Source organism: Capra hircus, chromosome 15 (genome assembly GCF_001704415.2).
Source record: "Capra hircus breed San Clemente chromosome 15, ASM170441v1, whole genome shotgun sequence".
Taxonomy (NCBI): domain Eukaryota; kingdom Metazoa; phylum Chordata; class Mammalia; order Artiodactyla; family Bovidae; genus Capra; species Capra hircus.
The window spans coordinates 26,485,829-26,504,710 of record NC_030822.1 but is presented as its reverse complement, the minus strand read 5'-3'; the positions used below and the strand labels follow the sequence as shown (position 1 = coordinate 26,504,710).

The 18,882-nt window shown below is 48.8% G+C and overlaps 1 protein-coding gene across 2 annotated transcripts; it reads left to right on the top strand.

The window, feature by feature from the left end:
- On the top strand, nt 1,177–9,544 carry B3GNT6 (UDP-GlcNAc:betaGal beta-1,3-N-acetylglucosaminyltransferase 6). Of its 2 annotated transcripts, none has more exons than XM_018059310.1 (2): nt 1,177–1,221; nt 6,834–8,177. In XM_018059310.1, the coding sequence occupies exons 1-2, from the start codon at nt 1,184–1,186 to the stop codon at nt 7,951–7,953; spliced, it is 1,158 nt and encodes a 385-aa protein (XP_017914799.1). In that variant the 5' UTR covers nt 1,177–1,183; the 3' UTR covers nt 7,954–8,177. The 2 variants fall into 2 exon arrangements, with proteins under 2 accessions (XP_017914799.1, XP_017914800.1); XM_018059311.1 differs by having other exon boundaries at nt 1,188–1,221; nt 6,814–9,544.

Here is an 18,882-nt window from a genome sequence, read left to right as displayed (position 1 = left end):
GCTTCCACTGTGACCATCTTGGAACCCCGAGACCAATGTGCCATGACAATGCCCAGGACAAAAGAGTGCAGGAGAGCAAGGCCCAGTGCCCCAGTTTCCAGCTGACACGTTAGCTGAACAGAGACATGTGAAAGACAGCCCAGGTGGGCCCAACAAAAGAACCTCTCAGGTAATGCACTGAATCTTGAGAAATAAAAATACTGGTTGTTTTAAGCATTTGTTTAATGCTTGGGATAATTTGTTACCTAGCAGTAGATACAAAAACATACAATGCAGTCCTAATGTGAAGTAACCTCTGTCAAGTTTCCCAGTCAAGGACCTCTCCAAGTGTCCCAGTGTGTTTTCTACAGGTCACATCACTTTATAGTCATTCACTATCTGGCTCTCCCCAGATACACTGAGCTCTGAGGATGAGGTCCAAATCTGACCCAACCTCCCTCCTAACCACTCATGCTGCCAAGCTCAGTACTCTCAGATGAATGTGTCTATAAGGTATGCCTAGACGAACATTTTACATGCTGCTGCTGCCGCTGCTAAGTCACTTCAGTCGTGTCCAACTCTGGGCGACCCCATAGACGGCAGCCCACCAGGCTCCCCCGTCCCTGGGATTCGCCAGGCAAGAACACTGGAGTGGGGTGCCATTTCCTTCTCCAATGCGTGGAAGTGAAGTCGCTTAGTTGTGTCTGACTATTAGTGAACCCATGGACTGCAACCTACCAGGCTCCTCTGTCCATGGGATTTTCCAGGCAAGAGTACTGGAGTGGGGTGCCACTGACTTCTCCGATTTTACATGCAAATTACTCAACAAAGATTCTTAAAGCACATCCTATATTAACAGAACAGGTCCTAGGCCCTGGAATTCCTCTCAGTCTAACAGGAAAACTGCTCATTATAATACAGCTTTGAAGTGTTGCAGGCAAGTGTATTGCTGGGAGTGTACAAGGCCACTGGTGTGTGGGGGCGTCAAGAAAACCTCTAGAAGAAATGACGTTTAGCCTCATCATAAAGGGTAAGCAAGCTATTACTGTTGGAAGGAAGCTTGTAGGCATGTCCCCACCCTCTACCCACCTTATCCAAGGGAGGAGGGATGCATGGATTGGTCAGGTTCACAAACACAATCCGGGGGGTGGGGCCTCAGCTTGTAAATGAAAAAACTGGGTTTAAGGTAGGTCCCAGTCTGGGGATGACTCCTGTCTATTTCTTCTCTCTCAGACATTCAAGGTAAGATGGGGACTTGGGCTTTTTCCTATTAACAAGGAGGTGCATTTTCTCCCCCTCCCTGCCCCACTCTCCTTAGAGTGCTAACCAGAGGGGGACCAAGGGAACAGGAACCAGGGCAAAGCCCCAGGGTTAGGGCTCCATGTTGGGCGCTGGGGCCAAAAGTAATAAAAGGTGTATTCACCTGCCATATCTGTGGTCCATATTCGGGAATACCTTGGGGTAGGGGGCTGGAGGAATCTATGTTCCAGCCATCTGTCACTTGGCATCAAACCAGAAGAGAGAAAAACCAAAAGGAACTTTTCCTGTTCCCGGGAAAGTAAGGCAGAGAATCCCAGAAGAGGGAAAAACCAACAGAAACTTTTCTTGTTCCTGGGAAAATACGGGAGAGAATCCCAGGTGGAGTGAAGAGAATTAAACGTGTGGAGCAATAAGTGGAGTGAGAAAGGAGCACAGAAAGAGGCTCACAAAGGAATGCTATACAGTCCTGCATGAGAAGGCTGGACCTAATTCACAAAAGATGACCTGCTTTGCCCCATAAACATTCCTGGGTTAGCCAACTGCTGACATTCCTAGGGTACTCACTACATGCCAGGCATGGTTCTAAGTGCCTTACACCAATCAACTCATAATACTCTGGGAGGATTTATATCTCTTATATCTTCTGTGACAAATAACTTGCCCAAGGTCCCCAAACGAGGAACCTGAGGTTCAAAAATTTCAGCTAAGTGGCAGGTCTGTCCTCTTTGACCAGCTCTGCTACTCAGAAGCTGCGGTATCTATCAACATTGATAGGACTGCCGTGGCAGTTCAGTAGTTAAGACTCTGCACTTCCAATGCAGGGGTGCAGCTTCAATTCCTGGTTGGGAAACTAAGATCCCACATGCCTCGTGGCAAGGCCAGAAAATTTAAAAACGAAACAACACCACCTAAAAAACTGTGATATATGTTCTGTTGAGATAGACTTACCAGGAGGCTTCCTGCAGGAGGTGGTATTTGAAGGACAAGAGATCAGGGCCGGCAGAGGCTATGACAGCTTAAAGTGTGGGGACTTCATGGTGCCTAGAAAAGTGGATGGGGAGTAAGGAGGAATGCAGGAAAAAGAATCACAGAGAACATCCCCGGAGCTTCACAATGTCAGCATCCAAGGGCAGAGCCGAGTAAACCAGGGCCACCCTTAGGAACAGGAACCGGCTCAATCTTTTCCCTAATTTCCTATCAAAAAGTGGCTGAGATCCAGGTTCCTGAATCAACTTTATCAAAGTAAATGCAGGTTAAGTGAGCCAAGAATTACTGTTCATAGTCTACTATGTGAGACTATCCTCATTCTAGAAACAACTGTGGACAGGAAGAGGAGATAGAGAATGTTTTTAATTATTTTCTAAAACACATGTGTATGTGTACTCTAGCACTGACAGGATTATTTTCTTGCTCTAAATTTTACTGAGAGATGAATGTTAACTCTTCAGTTTTTCAGAGGAGAAAACTGAAACCTAGAAGGTTAACACATTTATACAAAGTCACATAGCTAATGAAAGCTGGGATTCACACCCAAGTTATTCAGACTCCAAATTCTATCCTCATTCATTCTTTTACTCTTCCATTCATTGGGGGAAAATGTATTGCATGCCCCGAATGTGCCAAGTACAGCACTAGGCACTGAGCGCATTTTCATGATAAAATAGCTTATTTTCTGTTTCTCTTTTTTCAGTGCATTAAACACTGAAGTAGGAATCCATTAAGAGGGAACTACATCTAGTATTTCTCATGAGAGTCAGTGATTACAGTTTCTTCAAGGTTCTCCTGCTTTTATCTGTTGCTAACTCATGCCATTATTTCATGGAACACCTGCCTTATGCCCATCTTGGGCTGGACATTGTGTAAGGACTGTAACAACCAGGCATGAGACTCCACTTTGATCCAGTAACATCTACTATGTGCAAACAACTCAATCTGAGAATATTTACTGAGCACATTATCTGGGCAAAGTATTTATTCAACAATGTTTACTGGTACCTCTGATAATCATTATAGCTAATATTTACTGAATACTTGAATCCTGTGGACGGAGGAGCCTGGTGGGCTGCTGTCCATAGCGTCACACAGAGTCAGACATGACTGAAGCAACTTAGCATGCAAGCATGCATTGGAGAAGGAAATGGCAACCCACTCCAGCGTTCTTGCCTGGAGAATCCCAGGGACGGCGGAGCCTGGTGGGCTGCCATCTATGGGGTCGCACAGAGTCGGACACGACTGAAGCGACTTAGCAGCAGCAGCAGCAACTGAACTCTTACTATCTGCCAAGTACTATGCTAAATGCTTCACAGACATTATCAGTTAAATATCTCAATAATTTTTTAATTATTTATTTTTATTTGGTCGCATTGGGTCTTAGTTGGGGCATGTGGGATCTTCAATCTTCATTGCAGCACATGGGATCTAGTTCCCTGACCAGGGACTGAACCCAAACCCCTGCAATGGAAGCACAGAGTCTTCCACTTCCAGTCTTAACCACTGGACCAACAGGGCAGTCCCAGTAACTCTTGCTGGTGCTGCTGCTGCTGCTAAGTCGCTTCAGTCGTGTCCGACTCTGTGTGACCCCATAGATGGCAGCCCACCAGGCTTTCCTGTCCCTAGGATTCTCCAGGCAAGAACACTGGAATGGGTTGCTATTTCCTTCTCCAATGCATGAAAATAAAAAGCGAATGTGAAGTTGCTCAGTCATGTCTGACTGTTAGTGACCCCATGGTCTGCATGCAACCTACCAGGCTCCTCCGTCCATGGATTTTCCAGGCAAGAGTACTGGAGTGGGGTGCCATTGCCTTAAGAGGTAGCAATTTGACAGCTTAAATCAACTGGCTCAGCACATGCAGTTAGAAAGTGGCAGAGGAACCAATACAGTATTGTAAAGTGAAATAAAGTAAAAATAAAAATTTAAAAAAAAAAAAAAAAAAGAAAGTGGCAGAGGCAGAATTTGAACCAGGCAGCCAGTATTTTCCATCAGTATACTGTCAAACTCCCACCCTGGGAAGGGCACGAGGGAGACAGTAGTGAACGACACAGATGCCATCCCTGCCCTCAGGATGCTTACAGACTAGGAGAAAAAATAAACTTTAAACAAATAACCTCCCCCAAGGACATATCTATTCAAGTGGAAGTAGAGGGTGAAGAGGCCATTAAACAGGTGAAGGAGAGGAAGGGAGGTCCATCCCAGCAGTGGAACAGCATGAGGGAAAGCTCCAAGGTAGAAAGAGGATGGCAGTCCCAAGCTGTGACTCGAATACAGCCAGGGCAGGTGGATGACAGTGAGAAGCTGTAGAAAAGAGCATGAGGAGTGGCCTGTAAACATACATTGTTCAGAGTTATCCCAGCTGCTCTAGAGGACAGATCAACTGAGAGCAAGAAAGTGTGTGGCAAGACCAAGCAGAAGGTTCATCTGAGCAGCAGATGCTAGCTTAGATTAGCCTGTTGATAGTGGGAATGGAAGGGGACAGACTGATCAAATATTTGGGAGTTAGGATTTACCAGGCTTAGAGGGATGGGGGCAAGGTGAGCAAAAGGATGGGGATAAATTACAATTTGGGGCTTGAACAACTCAGTGGGGTTGGAACTCTGGGAAGGAAAACTAGAGTTCAGGTTGCATCTAAGGTGGCTGTGGACCACCATACGGAGCTGGTAAGTAATAGGTGGTTGGTTGGACATATGGTTCTGGAGCTTGGAGGTGCTAAAAGCAAAGGAAATCACCTTGCACAAAGGTGAAAAGAGTGTCTAGGACAGAGCCCTGGAGGAGTCCCCCCGGCCCAACACCATTAAAAGACATAGAAAGGAAGAAAGGAGCCAAGACAACTGAGAGACACGCTTAAAGAGGGAGGGGAAAGCCAGGAGAGTGGCGATCCCGAAATACTGAGCAGTGTGTTCAACAAGGGCAGGACCTGGTGCAACTAAAGTTAGCAGGCAGTAAATACAGGTATTCTTGCCTGCAAAATTCCATAAACAGAGGAGCAAAGAGTCAGACACAACTGAGCACAAAAATACAAAGATACAAATACCACTATATAGATGACCTCTGGTTATTATCTTACACTTCACTGATCTTTCATTTCTTCACTGTTACCTTTTCCTCATCCTGTTCCTTACAAGAGTGTATTTCTTAAATATTGTGCTGGCATTTTCTTTTATGAAGTGTCTGGGAATTTTTCATCTACTTTGAGAAATTTGGTTTACTTTTGCATGGTTTCTAAATCTTCCTTCAACATTGCCTTATAAATGTCATACCTGATTGTCCTTCCAGCATCTTGAGATTTGCTTCAAATCAAATTCTTCCTGTTATTTTCTCAGGTTGACTCTCTTGAACTTTTTTCTCTGTTTCTTCTTTTCTACCAGGAGCTCAAACTCGAAAACTTTTGGCACCAATGATTTTTAAGTTATTACCTCCTAGTGTCATTTATATTAGTCCTGCTTTTCCATTCTTTTTCATTACCATCCTGATGGGGCTTCCCTGGTAGCTCAGATGGTAAAGTGTCTGCCTAGAATGCCGGAGACCCAGGTTCGGTCCCTGGGTCGGGAAGATCCCCTGGAGAAGGAAACGGCAACCCACTCCAGTATTCTTGCCTGGAAAATCCCATGGAGAGAGGAGCCTGGTGGGCTACAGTCCATGGGGTCGCAAAGAGTCGAACATGACTGAGCGACTTCACTTCACTTCAAATACAGGTAAGGCTGTTGTGATCTGGGATTTGTCCTGAGGTGTCCCCATGAAGGCAGGGGTTGAGGTTCACTCAGGCAGGGCAGGGGATTTGGATACACAGAGGAGAGGGCCTGACCTGGCATGTGTGGGGTAAAGAAAATAACACCAGCAGGTACACATAGAAAGAGGTGGAGCGGGAGAATGAAGAGGGTAAAGAACGAGGTGCCACTCACTGACTGGCTGGTTCATGCTCATATCAGGCTCTAAATCACCCTGCAAGGGAGGAGCTACCAGCCCTTTGCTAGAGAGCAGAACACTCAGCGCTAGAGATCTGAACTGACTTGTTCAAGATGATACATGTAAGTGGTAATGACTGAATTCTAACCTGAGTCTGAGTCCAGGACTGTCACCTCATGCCTCCTTGACCCTGGTGGCAAGGAGGGAAATAGATCACAGAGGGTCAGGGCTCAACCACGGTAGAGAGGAGGGGCTAGGCCTGGAGAGATCTGGATGCAGTTTGAACAAGGTGTGGAAAGTAGGTGTAAGCTGAGGGTGGGGTAGACACTCGGGGTATTTAGTTGGAGCAACTGAGCAGAAAGAGGTTCCAGTGATTGAAGTGGATTCACGGGGAAGACAAAGGCTTTGACGACTTGATGAGTCCGCCCGGCCCACACGAGTGACAACCAGAGGTAAATGTCAGGAGGTAAAAAGATACACAGATTTGAACGTCAGAAAACTCTAGGCTGTGGGAGATACAAAAAGCTTCAGTACGCTTTTTTTTTTTTTTTTACCTTCTTAACAACAAAGTTGAGAAGGGGCTGGGGTTCTGGGAGAGATGTGACAGGGGAAGGGCATCATTCTGCTGATTCAAAGACGACTCCAGGCTCACTTTGACTCGGTTCCCCCCACAGATGGCTTTTCCCTGCCGCAGGTCCCTGAAACCCAAGATCCTGACCTGCCTTCTAGCGGGTTTGAGTTTCTCGATCCTGCATCACTGGTTCCTCGGAGACCCCAGGTTTCAACAGAAGCAGAGGTCAGATGGGTCCCTGCAGGTGACCCACGTGGCCCCTGCTGCCACGTCGCCGTCCAGCCCAGGGCCTCCGTGCGTGGCCAACGCCTCAGCGAACGCCACGGCAGACTTCGAGAAGCTGCCTGCGCGCATCCAAGACTTCCTGCGGTACCGCCACTGCCGCCACTTCCCGCTGCTCTGGGACGCGCCGGCCAAGTGTAGGGGCAGCCGCGGGCCCTTCCTGCTGCTGGCCGTGAAGTCGGCGCCGGGCAACTTCGAGCGGCGCGAGCTCATCCGCCGCACGTGGGGGCAGGAGCGCAGCTACGGAGGGCGGCTGGTGCGCCGCCTCTTCCTGCTGGGCACCCCCGCACCCGAGGACGCGGAGCGCGCAGAGCAGCTGGCGGAGCTGGCCGCGCTGGAGGCGCGCGAGCACGGCGACGTGCTGCAGTGGGCCTTCACTGACACCTTCCTCAACCTCACGCTCAAGCACGTGCACCTGCTCGACTGGCTGGAGGCCCGCTGCCCACACGCGAGCTTCCTTCTCAGCGGCGACGACGACGTCTTCGTGCACACGGCCAACGTGCTCCGCTTCCTGGAGACAAAGTCGCCCGACCGCCATCTCTTCGCCGGGCAGCTCATGAGCGGCTCCTTGCCCATCCGCGAGAGCTGGAGCAAGTACTTCGTGCCCCCACAGCTCTTCTCCGGGTCGGTCTACCCGGTGTACTGCAGCGGCGGCGGCTTCCTCCTGTCCCACCACACCGTCCAGGCCCTGCGCCAGGCCGCCCGCCACACCCCGCTCTTCCCCATCGACGACGCCTTCATGGGCATGTGTCTGGAGCGAGTCGGCCTGAAGCCCAGCGGCCACGAGGGCATCCGGCCTTTTGGCGTGCAGCTGCCCGGCGCCCGGCAGCCCTCCTTCGACCCCTGCATGTACCGCGAGCTGCTGCTGGTGCACCGGTTCGCGCCCTATGAGATGCTGCTCATGTGGAAGGCGCTGCACAACCCAGGGCTGAGCTGTCACCGGGGCCACAGGGTCTCTTGAGGCTGGGAGGTCAGTGTGGGGGTGCCGTGGGGGTCAGTCATGAGGAAACTAGGACAGGCAGTGACAGGGGAATCCTGGAAGACAGTATTGAGACAGCCTTTGGAAGGTCAATGTTAAGGGGCTGTATTTGGGGGATGGGGCGTCTGATTAGTAAGCCTGAAGGACAGTGATTAGGGAGTGACCTGGTAGAGACCCGGGTTCCATTCCTGGGTCGGGAGGATCCCCTGGAGGAGGACATGGCAACCTACTTCAGTATTCTTGCCTGGAGAATCCCATGGACAAAGGAGCCTGGTGGGTCATGTTCTATACAGTCCCAAAGAATCGAACACGACTGAAGTCACACACAGGCACACAAGGGCAACTAGAGTCTGTTATGAACCGAACCTCCATGGGGGGGCGGGGGAGGGGTGGTGGTGGGTGCGGGTCAGCAACCAGACTCTGAGGATCAGGCTGTGGTCCTGACTTCCAGGAGCTGCCAGTTGTTGGCCAAGTACAAAAAATCAAGAAAACAGCTTGAGAATGAGGCAGGAATGTGTGCTGTCAAGGTCCCAACTATGTAAGATGGACAAGAAGGGCTGAGCTTCAAGGAAGAAAGCCTGGATGAGAAGCCAGGAGCCTGACCTGATGCCTTCCCTGCCCTCTGGAGGCAGTCCAGTCTTCCCCGCTGGCGGACTTCCTCTGGCATAACCATGTACTTTGTCACGTGGTTGCACCCTCTCCTGGCCCTGCATCTTTGCAGGCTTTGATCCCTTTACTGGAAATGTCCACCAGCCATCACCGTCCAGGTCTCTTGTATGGATGAGGAGGCCTGGAAGGGGCGGTGGAGCTGTCCACCAAACTCTGTTACCCCTTCCTCCTGGGCACACACCTAGACTATACTTCCCAGACTCCCTTGAAGTGAATTGTGGGCATGTGACCAGCCTGTCTTCATGGCTGTGTATAGTTGTGAAGAAGATGCCCCCTGAACCCTGGCCTAACCTCTGCTCACCTTCTGCTTCCCCTGGATTGGCACATGGATGAGCCTATAACCTTGCAGATGCCTGGGTCCCTCAACCTTGGCACAATTGCCATTTTGAGTTATTTGCTGTAAAGGGCTGTACTGTGCATTGGAGAACATTTAGTCATATCTCTGTCCTCTGCCTACTAGATGCCAGCATCATACCCCAGGTTATAACAACCAAAAATATCTCTGAATTTTGCCACATGTACCCTGGTGAGTGGGGCTTCTCTGGTGGCTCAGATGGTAAAGTATCTGCCTGCAATGTCTGTGTTCAATCCTTGGGATGGGAAGATCCTCTGGAGAAGGAAATGGCTACCCACTCCAGTATTCTGGCCTGGAGATTTCCATGGACAGAGGAGCCTGGCAGGCTACAGTCCATGGGGTTGCAAAGAACTGGACATGGCTGAGTGACTTTCACTTTCACCGTGGTGAGCAAAATCACCTCTAGTGTGAACCGCTGACCTAGAGGAAGGCAGGGAAACAAGAGGGCTTCCCAGTTCACTGCAGGGAGCAGGGCTGCTTGTGGACTAACCTGGAATACTCAGCTCAAACTGCTGAGATGAACAAAATAAACTTTTATGTTTTCTGAGCCTCCTGGGTTTTGTTGACACTTTGTTAGGGCAACCTTGGTAATGTGTCCTCTCTGATTCCTATTTCTACCCAACCAGACTGGCTGCCCCCAGAGGGAGGGACCATGTCAGAATCATGTCTGGTGATAACCCATGGAGGGAGGCCTGGCATCCTGCAGGCTCACTCTTAGCTTGGGAGGTGGAAGGAGCAGGAGGAAGAGGCACCATCCAAGCAGCCTTTCTGCAGTCCTGGACATGGATCCCCAGGAGCCACTTGTCCCTTGCCGGCTTGCTCCTCAGCAGGGTCTGGCTCATAGTAAGTACTTCCTAAATGCTTTAGGGGTGAAAAAATGAATGGATGGTACCCATCTGTCCCAATGGTATGAACTGTATCCATTGGGACAGTGTATTAGTTTCCTATCACGGCTGTAACAAATTGCCATGGATGTGGGGGCTTAAAGATACACACATAGTTATTATCTTATAGTCCTACATATCAGAAACCCAAAATGAGTCTTGCTGGGCTGAAAGTCAAGGTGTCAGGCCTGCATTCCTTCTGGAAGGTTCCAGGGCAGAATTTGTTCCCCTGCCTCTTCCAACTTCTAGAGACTGCCCACATTCCTTGGTTTGGGGTTTCCTTCCATCTCCAGAGGCAGCAGTCACATCACTCTGCTTGCCTTGGACCCATGTCCTCTGACTCTCCTGCCTCCCCTTTCATTTATAAGGACTCTTGTGATCACAGTGGGTCTGCCTGGATAATCCAAAATTATCTTTCTGTCTTAAAGTCCACCAATCAGCAACCTTCATTAATTCCTTTTTTTCCATATAACCTAACATATCCATAGGTTTCAGGGATTAGGGCCTAGACATTTTTTTTGGCAGGGACATTATTTCACTTACCATCAGTCAGTCAGTCGGTCAGTTCAGTTGCTCAGTCGTGTCTGACTCTTTGCAACCCCAAGGACTGCAGGACGCCAGGCCTCCCTGTCCAACACCAGCTCCCAGAGTTTACTCAAACTCCTGTCCATTGAGTCGGTGATGCCATCCAACCATTTCATCCTCTGTCAGCCCCTTCTTCTCCTGCCTTCAATCCTTCCCGGCATCAGGGTCTTTTCAGATGAGTCAGTTCTTCCAGTCAGATGGCCAAAGTATTGGAGTTTCAGCTTCAGCATCAGTCCTTCCAATGAATATTCAGAACTGATATATTTCCTTGAGGATGGATTAGTTGGATTTCCTTGCAGTCCAAGGGACTCTCAAGAGTCTTCTCCAACACCACAGTTGAAAAGCACCAATTCTTCAGTGCTTAGCTTTCTTTATAGTCCAACTCTCACATCCATACATGACTGCTGGAGAAACCATAGCCTTGACTAGACAGACCTTTGTTGACAAAGTAATGTCTCTGCTTTTTAATATGCTATCTAGGTTGGTCATAACTTTTCTTCTAAGGAGCAAGCGTCTTTTAATTTCATGGCTTCAGCCACCATCTGCAGTGATTTTGGAGGACCCCCCCCCCGCAAAAAAATAAAGTCTGTCACTGTTTCTACTGTTTCCCCATTTATTTTCCATGAAGTGATGGGACCATGATCTTAGTTTTCTGAATGTTGAGTTTTAAGCCAACTTTTTTCACTCTCCTCTTACTTTCATCAAGAGGCTCTTTAGTTCTTCTTCACTTTCTGCCATAAGGGTCGTGTCATCTGCATAGCTCAGGTTGTCACTTACCATGGTGTCCAATAAATATTTGTTGAAAAAATGAACAATAATGAAATAATGAACAAAAATTAATAAGTTAACAAATATGCTTCCTTCACACAGACCTCCCTAATATGAACTCTCATTCTGGTCAGTTGAGTATCATTAACACTGAATTCTCTTCCCACTTATCAAGTGCTTTCAGTTCAGTTCAGTTCAGTTGCTCAGTTGTGTCCAACTCTTTGCGACCCCTTGAACTGCAGCATGCCAGGCCTCCCTGTCCATCACCAACTCTCAGAGTCCACCCAAACCCATGTCCATTGAGTCAGTGATGTCATCCACCATCTCATCCTCTGTCGGCCCCTTCTCCTCCTGCCCTCAATCTTTCCCAGCATCAGGGTCTTTTCCAATGAGTCAGTTCTTCGTATCAGGTGGCCAAAGTATTGGAGCTTCAACTTCAACATCAGTCCTTCCAATGAACAGCCAGGACTGATTTCCTTTAGGATGGGCTGGTTGGATCTTCTTGCAGTCCAAGGGACTCTCAAAGGTCTTCTCCAACACCACAATTCAAAAGCATCAATTCTTCTGCGCTCAACTTTCTTTATAGTCCAACTCTTACCTCGGTACATGACTACTGGAGAAACCATAGATGGACCTTTGTTGACAAAGTAATGTCTCTGCTTTTCATTATGCTGTCTAGGTTGGTCATAACTTTCCTTCCAAGGGGTAAGTGTCTTTTAATTTCATGGCTACAATCACCATCTGCAGTGATTTTGGAGCCATCAGTCAGTCAGTCGGTCAGCCACTGTTTCCACTGTTTCCCCATCTATTTGCCATGAAGTGATGGGACCGGATGCCATGATCTTAGTTTTCTGAATGTTGAGCTTCAAGCCAACTTTTTCACCCTCCTCTTTCACTTTCATCAAGAGGCTCTTTAACAGACAAAAAAAAAAAAAAAAAAAACCAAGAATCCTGAGGCCAGGAGAGGACACATCTGCATCTTTGGAAAAGTCTGAATTCTGTGCTTTGACAACTTCCTCCCATTTCCCTTATTGACAGTCAGATTGATTATCTCCACTTGATGGATAAAGAGATTAAGAGTCCAGGACCTCACAAGTCAGAAGGATCAGAACGCCTCATTTATAGGCCTACTTTGTCACTCTGGGTCTTGGTCACCCCCTTTCGGAAGCTGAGCTGCTCACACACCAGGCCCAGCGAAGGCCCAGGGCACACGCAGCCCTGGTACCTCTTGATGTCACCTGGTTCCCTCCCCTCACCCGGCCCTGATCACCCCGTCCCCACAAAGCCTGCCTGGCTCATAGGGCTCTTTTGAGATCCGCAGCCGCCAGGGGGCGCGCCCTGCACACGATTTCCTCGCGGTGGCGGCGGCTGGTCCTTGGATCGGGTAGCTCTGAGCCCCGGGAGTCCGCGTTCGCATCTCCCTTCATTAGGCTAGCCTAGCTGACAAGAACCCCGCGAGTAAGGAAAATGATACGCCTGCCTCACTAACAAACACAGATGCAAAATTCTACACGAAATGCTAGTACACAATGTGGCAATAGGTAAAACGGATGACATAGCACCTAGACGGATTTATCCCAGAAATGTGAGGTGGGCCTAGCATTAGAAAAGGAATCAGAATATATGGATAAAAAAGGAATATCCATCAATGTGGTACATCACGTCAAGATAAATATTAATCTCTCAGATGTTGGGGGATTTTTTTTTTTAATAAAATTCAGCATCCTTTTGTGATTTAAAGAAAATCTTAGTGAATAACGTAAAGGTTTAAAATGATAATGAGGTAATTCCCTGGCGGTCCACTGATTAGGGTTCTGTCCTTTCACTGCAGAGGAGTGGACCAAAAAAAATATTTTTTAATGATAATGATTTGAAAAAAAATTATCAAAACTTCAGAGGTTTGTAACCCTGTTAGATCTCCCATTTCCCTATAAAATTAATGCTGTACACCCTATCCTGAAATGAAATTCTTTTATAATATTTTCAAAAAATGAATATAATTCTTTCATTGTAATATAAAATGTTAATAAAATAAATAATATGTATTATGATGTATAAATTCTTGGTCACAACAAATCCCTTACAAATTTTCCAATCTCCCTCTAGGGGGCAGTACACCTCATTGAGAAACAGCCTACTTTAGAAAACCCATCAAAACACACAAATCCTATAGTTAATAGATTAAAATAATTTTAAAATGTGGCAATTGTTCCAGCACAAAATCAATGTACAAAAATCAATTTAATTTCTATATAGTAACAAGCAATCAGGGGAAGTCATTTTGTAAAAGTACCATTTATAGTAGAAATAAAAATACAAATGTGAAAGTGAAAGTCACCCAGCCATGTCCAGCTCTTTGCAACCCCATGGACTGTCCATGGAATCTCCAGGCCAGAATACTTGAGTGCGTAGCCTTTCCCTTCTCCAAGGGATCTTCCCAACCCAGGGATAGAACCCAGATCTCCCACATTGCAGATGTATTATTTACCAGCTGAGCCACAAGGGAAGCCCCAATAAGCAATCAGGAAATGTCATTTTGTAAAAGTACCATTTATAGTAAAAATAAAAATATACCTAGGACTGAATCTAAAATTGATGCTGTTAGGATATTTTTAAAATATATATGTCAAGGCTGTATATACTGTCACCCTGCTTACTTAACTTATATGCAAAGTACATCATGCAAAATGCCAGGCTGGATGAAACACAAGATGGAATCAAGATTGCCCTGAGAAATATCAATAACCTCGGCTATGCAGATGACATCACACTTATGGCTGAAAGCGAAGTGGAACTAGAGAGTCTCTTAATTAAGGTGAAAGAGGAGAGTGAAAAAGCTGGCTTAAAACTCAATATTCAAAAAATCATGGCATCTGGTCCCTGGCAAATAGACAGGAGAACAATGGAAACAGTGAGGCTTCATTTCCTTGGGCTCCAAAATCACTGCAGATGGTGGCTACAGCCATGAAATTAAAAGACGCTTGCTCCTGGGAACAAAAGCTATGACCAACTTAGATAGCATATTAAAAAGCAGAGACATTACTTTGCCAACAAATGTCCATCTAGTTAAAGCTATGATTTTTGCAGTAGTCATGTAAGCATATGAGAGTTGGATTATAAAGAAAGCTGAGTGCAGAAGAATTGATGCTTTCAAACTGTGGTGTTGGAGAAGACTCTTGAAGAGTCCCTTGGACAGTAAGAAGATCAAATCAGTCAATCCTAAAGAAAATCAGTCTTGAATATTCATTGGAAGGACTGATACTGAAGCTGAAACTCCAATGCTTTGGCTACCTGATTGGAAGAACTGACTCATCTGAAAAGACCCTGATGCTGGGAAAGGTTGAAGGCAGGAAGAGAAGGGGAAGAAAGAGGATGAAATGGTTGGATGGCATCACTGTCTTGATACTGACTTGATGGAAAAGAGTTTGAGTGAGCTCCGGGAGCTGGTGATGGAGAGGGAAGCCTGGCGTGCTGCAGTCCACGGGGTCACAAAGAGTCAGACCTGACTGAGCGACTGAAATGAACTGCCTGAATGTTTATTTATTTATTTTTGGTTGCACTAGGTCTTCTTTGCTGCGAGAGGGCTTTCTCTAGTTGCAGCGAGCAAGGGCTACTCTTCATTGCTTTGCATGGGTTTCTTGTTGTGATGGCTTCTTTTGTTGTGGAGCACAGACTCTAGGCACAAGCTTCAGTAGTTGCAGAATGTGGGCTCAGTAGTTGGGGCACAAGAGCCTAGTTGCTTCTTGCCATGTGGAATCTTCCCAGACCTGGGATCAAACCCATGTCCCCTTCATTAGCAGGCAGATTCTTATCCACTAGGTAAGTCCTAAACATCTTAATTAACGTACAGAGATAGTATGTTACAAAGCACCTCCAAGCTCCTGAATTCCTTGTATCTTCACCCCATCCAGGGAACAGGGATTATTATCATTCCCATTGGGCAGATGTGGAGACTGAGGCCCAGGTAAATGAATGACCTGCCCAAAGTCACCAGGTCTGCTGGGCCCTGACTACTGCCACAGGCACCATGCTGGACAGCCACCAAACCCAGAGCTGAAGCAGTCGCCTAAAGAAGCAAACAGCACCACCGTCCCCTCACCCCGCTACAGCTATAACATCATTTGTGTAAAATCTCCTCAGCCTTACCCATCTCAGCTGCACTTGGGAGCAGGAGGTGAAGGTTGAACTCAAAGGGAAGTCCCCATCTCAGTTTTCCCCACCCAATGCCACACCTGCCCCATCCCTCAAACCTGGAAGAAAAGAGCAGTGATTGGGGGAGAAAGGAGTCCGAGCCTGAGAGCCCTCCCTGCCGCACCCCCAGTGGAAAGGAAAGGGACTGGGAAGGAGCAGTGGCTGCAGCATCGCACAGCGGGTCTGAGGTGGTGAGGGCTCCAGGCCCAGTCCCAGCTCAGAGTCAGTTCAGTCCTGCGGCAGGGTCTGCACCGTAGGCGCCCTTTGTCTGCCCTGGGCCCTAAGGGGAGCCCCTCCCCTTGCTGCCTTAGCGGAGTGAGGACTCCGCCCCTGAAGGCTGGGCTCTGCGCGGAGCGTGGAGCCAGGAGAGGAGAACCAAGGGCTTTGAAGGGGCCGCCTGCTGCTCACCAGGCAGCGTTCCCTCTTCCCCGCCTCGAGGAGGGGTAGTGGGGGTGAGGGGGAGGGGGCCGTGGCGGGGCGGGGGGGGGTGGGGCGCAGTGGGGTGGGGGAGGGGCTCGTGGAGGGAGGGGAGCGGTGGGGTGAGGAGGGGAGTTTGGGGGCTACCGATCTCTTAGCCTTGGATCAACGTTATGACAATTTTTAAAGCTGGCCTGTCTCCACCCTGGGCCGGGTCATTTACAGGATGGTTCTGTAGTGATGATGACCCTCTTCTCCCCTCCAGCCAGACTGAGCCTGGCCTGGAGTAACGAACAGGCCCACTGACCTGTTGTCCCAGTAGAAGAGCAGTCTGTCCAGAAGGTTAGTTCTCATGCTCCCAAGAACACAGAAACGATGTCAGGTTTTAAAATGTCATTTTGTTTTGTTGTTTTTCCTTTATTCCTGGTGTCAAGTGTTTGGAGCTATAGGTAAGAGATTGGATGTGTGTTCTAGAAAGCTCATTTGACTGTCGGACAAGGGATCTAGGGGGCAGGAGGGGTCCTGGGGGGAGTGAGGAGGTGATGAGTAAGGGGTCTGGGAGAGAAGAAAAAGTGGGGGGAGTCCAGAGGTCCGGGGAGATGGAATGGGCAGGGCGTGAACTCAGGCAGGGGCCATGGGAAGGGAGGGGTGTGCTTGTCAGGACTGACAGGAAGGCTGGCTCAGGCCTGGCCCTTTGGGTAGGGTAACGGGGCATGGAGGGGTCCAGCATGGAAAAGCTCTGTGGGCACTGCCCGTGGAGAGTGAGTTGTCCTGGGAGTCTAGGGGGCACGCAAGACCCCTCACACCACACACCAACCACCTGGGGCCCTCCCTCACTCACCCCACAGCTCCCCAGCACGCAGCAGAGGACAGGAAGCCCCGAGTGTCTTCAGAATGTTCCACACTGGGTGTCAGCTATACTCCCCTACACCTCACCAACCTTGCCCCTGACCCTCTCCACAGCAGCCACGTGAGGGCTGGAGGCTCTGCCACAGGGCAGGACCCGGCTGACGGCTTCTGAAGGACTCCACCCCACCCCTGCGTGAGCAGTGCCGGGCTCTGCACAGTGGGGAGAAGGGAGCCCCCCAAACTCTCAGAGATGGGAGACAGCTACCTGCATGGTCTGAGACTCCTGACACAGCCCCCCCTCGCACCCAATCCTGGCTCACATGGGCGTCCAGGAGGCCTGCCACAGTGGGGCACGTGCTCCCTCTCACCCCTCAGGGCCCTCCCAGGTGCCAGAGTACCCAAAACCTTCAACGAAATCTGGAAACTTCCTAAGCAAATGAGCGCCTGTCCCCAGCTATCCCAGGGGAAACTACCTTTTCCTGGCTGCCCTCTGGACTTCAGTGTCTCTTAAGCCCCAACCAGGACCCTCTGGGCACCCAGTTCAGCAGTATAGCCCTCCCTATTCCTCACCTCCCCCTCCCAGCCTCAGTGCTGAGCTGGGAGCCTAGAGCCACTTTGGGAGTCCACATTCTGCCCCAGGGAGGGCCAAGGGCAGGTGCCACCTCCTCTGGGTCCCAGATGGTCCAGGAAAGACCCACACATCTTTATTCCCTGACCCCACCCACCGGTACTGGCCTAGGCAGGACACTGGAGAGTCTAGGAACCACTGGATCCAGCTGCCTCTCCTTGGCAGGGGCTTTGGGCAGCAGAGCCACTTCAGCAGCATCCGTCTGCTGAGGCCGTGGGCAGGGTATTCCCACCAAGACGAGCTCCAGGATCTGCAACTCGCAGGGCTCGATGTAGGAGGATCGAGAGCCTCGTGCGTGTGCGCTGCGCTCTTTGGAAAACTGGTAGTTTCACATAGCTTTACTCCATGACCCAGTAATTCCATTCCTAGGTGTTTACACAAGAGAATTAAGAACATGTGTCACACAAAAGCTTGCAGTAGAATGTTCCTAACAGCATTATCCAGAATAGGCCCAAGGCGGAAAAATTCCAAATGTCCATCAAAGGATGAATAGATAAGCAAAATGTGGTAAATACAGAGCAACATTATCCAGCCATGAAAAGAAATGAAATTCTGATTCATGCTGCTGCTGCTGCTGCTAAGTCGCTTCAGTCGTGTCCGACTCTGTGCGACTCCATAGACAGCAGCCCACGAAGCTCCCCCGTCCCTGGGATTCTCCAGGCAAGAACACTGGAGTGGGTTGCCATTTCCTTCTCCAATGCATGAAAGTGAAAAGCGAAAATGGAGTCGCTCAGTCGTGGCTGACTCTTAGCGACCCCATGGACTGCCGCCTACCAGGCTCCTCCGTCCATGGGATTCTGATTCATGCTACCATGTCAATAAACCATGAAGACAGTATGCTAGGTGAAAGAAGCTGGATTCTATTTATATGAAATGTCTAGATAGTCAAATCCATAAGGATAGAAAGCAAATGAGTGGATTTCTTTTCTATTTTTTTTGGTCGCTCTGCATGTAGGATCTTAGTTTCCTGACCAGGGGTCGAATGCAGTGGCCCCTGCAGTGGAAGCGCAGAATCTTACCCACAACTTCGTGAATAAACTAAAATCCACTGAATTTGATACTTTAAGATGGTGATTTTTTGTGGTATATAAATCATCTCAATAATAGCATTTTAAAAGATACAGTCAGAAGACAGACACTCCTTCCTCTCCTCCCTGCCCTGTTCCTGTATCTTTCCATCCCCTCAGCCTTCTAGCCTGCTTCCATCACGTCACTGTCTCATCTGTTCCTGTCCCATTTCCTTTGTACACAAGAGAGAAAATTATATATGTTCTTACAGGCTCTTCATTCGGAGAAGGCAATGGCAATCCACTCCAGTACTCTTGCCTGGAAAATCCCATGGATGGAGGAGCCTGGTAGGCTGCAGTCCATGGGGTCGCTAAGAGTCTGACACGACTGAGCGACTTCTCTTTCACTTTTCACTTTGATGCATTGGAGAAGGAAATGGCAACCCACTCCAGTGTTCTTGCCTGGAGAATCCCAGGGACGGGGGAGCCTGGTGGGTTTTTGTCTATGGGGTTGCACAGAGTCGGACACGACTGAAGCAACTTAGCAGCAGCAGCAGC